Here is a 6,000-nt window from a genome sequence, read left to right as displayed (position 1 = left end):
TGTTTTACTAACCTATTTGTGATCAAATAAATGTCTTGATGAGCATTAGATTCTTCTTTCAAAAACATTGTACTGTATGACAAAACTCACTGCACATGCTTTCAAAAACAAAAAATCAACCAACATTGTCTGCCATCAATGTGCATTAAAAAATGATATTCTAACAACTTCATCATGTTGTAAGAAAGATATATACCAGAATATCTGTCCTGATTTCTCCCAGAGTTTTTCCCAAGCATTCCACATCAACACTCTCTATATCAAGCAGTCTGAGTGCTATAATGGCACCATGCTCATATCACCTTAATTGAAGAAGACACACATGATAATTTCCCAAAGATGAATGTCGTTAAGTTATGTCACTGCATGTTTTGCATCAAAGAGAGTAGAACCTCATTCCTGTCTCTCTACGAGCTGCTCTGAGAAAGTAGAAAAGTTGCATGCTGATATTCTGTAAATCATGTGCAGTAGTTTTTCAACCTTTAAGCATTGGTATGCCTTTTATCTAAAACCCTGTGTCATGTATTAACACGCAAAAGCATTTACTCCCCAATACAAGAATGTTTCTGCTTACGGGCTGAGCTGAAGGGACTTGAATACTGTATGTGTGTGTATGTGGTGTGCAAACGGTCATAGATAAATCAAGCCTGGGGCTCTGTAACTTTAATTGCATCTTATTGCTTATTATGAGTTTCAAAGCGAAGACCTGTTTGAAAGAAGCAGCAAAAAGTGATGATTCCAGAGTCACAAACTCAGAGTTTCAGAGCTCTTAGAGTTACTATCAGAGTGAAGGTTTTCACTGCTGCAGTTCCTCAAGGGAAAACACTAAGTTAAAACATATCTTCATCTTGCACAATTTTCTGACCTTTAATATGTAAACAAATAACATATTTTGGCCATGAGAAACTTCTACTGCTCTCGCTCACAGACCTTAATAAGTGTCTTTTTAAGGTCATGTGTCGATAGATGGATAAATATTACATGGATAAATAATAGAGGCTCCTTATCTCACTCTGGTGACTGTTTCTCTATATAATACAATAATTCAGTTTCTGTGTACACAATGCAACTTAATATTGCAGAAAGCTATTGAATATTGTTTTTAAAATACAGTACACACACTGACATTTTTTGAGTAAGTAAAGGGGTAAGTCGTCAACTTTTTTTAATAAATGGCCTTTTAAAAGCTTTTCACAAAACTATAACAATTGTGAAAAACAAAATAATTAATGAAAGCAACATCTAACATACAAAAATGTAAAATCACTGTTTTGACCAGAAAATATTGTGATAAAAAATTTACATTATTATTATTATATTAATAAAAATACACCGTCTTTCAGAACATAATTCAACCTTTAGATGACTTTTGTTTGAATGTATGCTAGTGTAGTTTTATTTTGTTATTCAACAGCAAACAAAGTATACCAAAATTGTAATTTAAGAGGATTATTATGAACTACAGTGTACACCAAAGCCTACAACACAATGTAAAAAAATGCACAAATATAGCGTTCCACACAGTAATTGCACTTCATATCTAAGTTCTTGTGAATGCTTACTGAGTTTACTCCACCTAATGAAACATGAATGTAATCGCAGTGACAGTACAGTGAGTTGAAGATAATCACAGCAACTCGCGCTGAAGGGGGCGGAGCTCCAAGGTAAACCTCGCCCCGTGGGTGTGTCGTATGCAAATGAGCGACACTGCATCCACCTGCCAAGCTGTTTGGGCAGCATTTGAGGCGAGCGAATGAGTGCGGGCAGGAGTGCGCTTGTGCTTGGAGATATTCAGACTGGCAGCCACAGCGTTGAAGCTGTTCTCGGAGTTGTCAGGTGGCTTTTACGCTTCTTTAACGATTCTTAGCGCGATATCAAACGGGATTTTATAACAACTGTGCCAAATGAACACTATAATAGAGAAGAAGCACACCGCGCTCAGGTGTTCAGAGAGATAAGGACTGTACCTCACTATACCTGCAGAACCTGGGACATAAACACACGAACATACACAAGAACTCAGGCATTTACTGGATTCACTCTTTGAGTTGAGCTCAAAGTTGCTTTTGGAGAGTTTGGAGAAAGCAGGTAAACATTCATTTCTTTTGTTTTCATTTTCTTAACACTATCATCGTACTATTTTAGAATTAGTCACATTTCAACGTTTGGATTTCATTCTAAATGCATCTTTTGATATCAGTTGACTTTGCAGTGAATGTAGACTCCTATTAAAATGGTATCTTATAATAATTATTTTACAATATAACAGTCAGTGTTGGCAGAAATATTTCCTTTTTTTGTTTTTGTATGTATCCTATGTATCCACCAACAACGTATCCATTGGGGACATTGATTTTTAAATGTACAAATATTCCACATAGTACCTTAATGTAATGGTCCTAAACACATGTATAGAAGAAGTAGTTTCAGATGATTTGTAGAATGTCATGACAAAGAACTCTGCAGAAACTGCTTGACATGTCATGTCAATGTTGGTTAGATTAAGAATAACACATGCTCTGAAGTTGTATTACCCACAAACATTCATATGGCAGTATGCACACTAAATAACCTTAAATAATTCTTTGCATTGTCACTTATATTACTGTTCACTGCGAGACGAAATTGCTTTGCTTTGCACATCTCCTTTCATGCTGTTTCCCAGTGTTTTTCTAAAATAAGTTAACCATACACTGAGTGCTCCTGTATATATAACAGCACAATAGGCATTTAAGACCGAGTCAAAGTAGTTTATTTTCAGTTCTCGACTGGGTGGCAGGAAAAAGAAACAAAATACAATATCTCCAGGGGCCAGAGTGCATGTACAAAATAAACACTGTAACAATTTTACAAACTAGCATTAAACAAACACAGTAAATATAGATATTCTAGTGCCAAATGGGGTAACAACATGCAGAAAAGCAAGAGTTGCATAAAAATAAGTGAAACCAGTCATCTAGCTGATCAGTCATAACAAGTCCTTACAAATGTTGACAACTTTCAATGTGTACCAGGAAGGCTGAATTTACAAGCCAAATCTGACTTTCTTGAGTTATAAGTAGCAGAAGAGACCATTCTATTCATATTTTTATTTAATCTAGATTTTTTTTTTTAATTTGTCATCAGAATTGATTAAATCGGTAGTCAAGTATTTTTTTTTTATTATAGTTAATAAATAAATAAGGCTTATCCTTTAAAAAAAAAGAAATTGATAGAATCCTCTTTAAGTGGCATTTTAAGATTAGAACCAATTAAAAGATCAGAAAGTAAAACGAAATGGGACTAAATGTTTCTCGCTTTCCCACATTTTTTTCACATAATATTTTGCCTGTTCTTAAAAAAAAACATTAAAAGCCATATATTTTGGGGTTTATGGATTGATTCATGCTTTCAGTGTATTTGTGAGATTGTATCCATAATTGCTTACCTCCAACTGTGTCTGTGTGCACTTGTGTTCATATAATTGTTGTTTAATTTCACTGGCTTGTGTGAGGTAAAGAGGCAGAGAATTTAGATAAACAGCCGGACAGTTAACAAATTGCCTGCAAATAGCTGAGGTTTAAACAGCTGCTTCCACTCATAAACGCTCTGCGGCCAGGCAGCGCTTTTTGGACAGATCGTCTTCCGCCAGAACTACTTTTTCTGTTCTGAGATGTTTGCTTCTTCTTAAAAAATAAGAAAAAAATATGACGCATATACAGTTGTGATTGATGTCGATACTATATGGGTTTGGGAACGGTCTCGTTGATTCAGTTATCCGAACAGATTTAAGTTTTTAAGGTTATGTCACGCCACCGCTGAGCAACACGAGTGCAGCCCCTTTATGGGTGGCAGCCTTGTTCCTGCCCATGTGAAAGAGATGGACTATGTGGCAGCAGTGGGGTTTGTCAACATACTCCCTTGGGGAATATCCCTTTGCTGTATGTTTCAAACAAATGTAACCAAACCCTTATTTTTTGGTGAAATGTTTACTGTGGAGGGCCTCTTAGCTTCTCTTATTAAAGCAGGGAGCCCAGAGGTAAAACTGGAACTTTAAACTATCTGGAATACATATGCGAACAAGATTTCAGATATAACTTTGAATTTTTCTTAGATGTTTAGAGAATGCATAGGGAAAATTCATTGCATATTTTTCTTAATCTTTTGTTCTTCATTTGATAAGTTATTGCTGATGTGATCATCAATATAAAATCAAATGTAGACAAATATTTCTTTAAAAAAGTTTTCCACCTGCTTTCTGTGTGCAGCTTTAACTAAAAGAAATCAGCTGTGAGTTTTGTGAATAAGGTTAAATTATAATTAACCTAATTTACATTGAAAGGAGGTTTGTGCTTTGAAGAATGACAGTGACTTAATTTGAATACAGAGCAGTGCTATTACAGCACTTTTGTTTTGCAAGTGTTTAGTGAATAAAGCACATAAATTTGCTCTGAAATACGGCATGCAAAAGTGTGCCAAATGTCGAATTCGCCCTTCAGTCTATAACTCAAAGAAATTAACTTTTTATTTTTCTGTTTGAGCCATGCTTTACCTTTGGAAAGCAGTATATGAAGTCATATAATTTACAATCATGTGTTTTCTTCCGCCAGTGGCCTCTGCAATTGTGTCTTTCTGACTTCAACGGATGCACCATGCTGTTGGGCAGTCCTTGGTCAGTCCAGGTTCTCCTGGCTCTGTCTGTCCTGGCGTTGGGTTTGGACAGCGAACCTCAGAGCGCCCCCCGGGTCTTCTTGTCCTTCAAAGGTAGGTTGGCTGTTTGGCTTTCTCTTGATTTGCTTCTGGTTTTCTTTTAGGGATTGCAGCTCCAGTTGTGTGGCCTGTGGTTTGGAGGAACCGTGTGAACGTTCTGGAGTATACTTTTTTTTTCACATGTTACCTTCTGGTTTTCATGACTGAATTTGATGAGCTGATAAATGTTTTTAGGTTCGGCGGGAAATTCACAGCGTAGACGGATTCTCCGGTCTAACCGCACGCCGAATGAGTGAAAACCCTCCGTGTGTTCCTAATGGCTTTCCCATCAAACATCTTAGATTTTTTTTTCTCCCAGCCAGCTGCATCCACTTTTATCCGGTGTCAGAGTAATTAAAGACACAAACAAGAGTTGAAGAAACAATCATTCCGAAACTTCAACACAGGTCAGAGAAATTTACAGAAAGCCGAACATGCCGTCTCGGTTATTTTCGGTAGTATGTTTTTAAGCACATTTCTGAAATAATCAATTGCAGATGCAAAACAGGAGATGTGAGAAGTTAGTGATGAAATGATGGCAGATGAGCCTACTGTTTTAGCTCAGGGCCTGAACTCTCTCACAGATTCATGCCTTAAAGCTGCTTAAAAGGTTTTTACAGTCTGATGCCATAAGATAACCTTTTCATTTCAAAGTCAGTTCCATTCTGACCTAAAAAAACAATAATGTACACTCTTTAAAATAGAGCTTCTTTATTGGCATCTGTGGTTCCATGAAGAACCTTTAACGTACAGAACAAATTTTCTTTTGATTATATAAAATGTTTTTCTTCACACTAAGAAAAATAATGGTTATTTTAAGAACCGTTCACTAAAAGGTTCTTTGAGGAACCAAAAAGTATTTCCCTTTTGGAATTTGTATTTTTTAATAGTGTACATCAAGCATCAACTTTTAAACCCAAAAATCCATATAGCAAACTCTGTAACCTTATACAATGAAAAATGTTTCTCGCTGAACCTAATGTCAAGTCAAGTCACCTTCATTTATAAAGCACTTTTAACAATATAGATTGTTTCAAAGCAGCTTTACAGTGATAATAGGAAATTAAAGTAACAGAGATTGTTTTGGCTTTACAGCAGCTCTAGAATAAAGTTATTGTCCAGCTAAAGTTAGTTTTGATTGATTTTAATTAAAGAAGCTTTAGTTTTAAGAGTTCAATTGGCCAGGCTGTGTCTGGGGTTTTTAAAGCATCTTGTAGAGTTAAATTGTCTAGATCAGCCATGCACATCAATATGCCTCAGGTCTGCACTGCT

At 36.0% G+C, this 6,000-nt stretch overlaps 1 protein-coding gene across 1 annotated transcript in view; it reads left to right on the top strand.

Annotated features, from left to right (window-relative positions):
* The first annotated feature begins 1,738 nt into the window (after positions 1-1,738).
* The window catches only part of sema3fb (sema domain, immunoglobulin domain (Ig), short basic domain, secreted, (semaphorin) 3Fb), a 61,437-nt gene continuing 57,175 nt past the window's right edge, over positions 1,739-6,000 (top strand). Inside the window, exons 1-2 of the mRNA XM_081358047.1 lie at positions 1,739-2,088; positions 4,590-4,743. Coding sequence (XP_081214173.1) covers positions 4,632-4,743 — 112 coding nt within the window. The 5' untranslated portion in view covers positions 1,739-2,088; positions 4,590-4,631. The remainder of the gene's footprint in view (positions 2,089-4,589; positions 4,744-6,000) is intronic.

Source organism: Scardinius erythrophthalmus, assembly GCF_964197995.2.
Source record: "Scardinius erythrophthalmus genome assembly, chromosome: 25".
NCBI lineage: Eukaryota > Metazoa > Chordata > Actinopteri > Cypriniformes > Leuciscidae > Scardinius > Scardinius erythrophthalmus.
The sequence above is the reverse complement of the archived record's forward strand: the minus strand, read 5'-3'. Positions and strand labels throughout refer to the sequence as shown.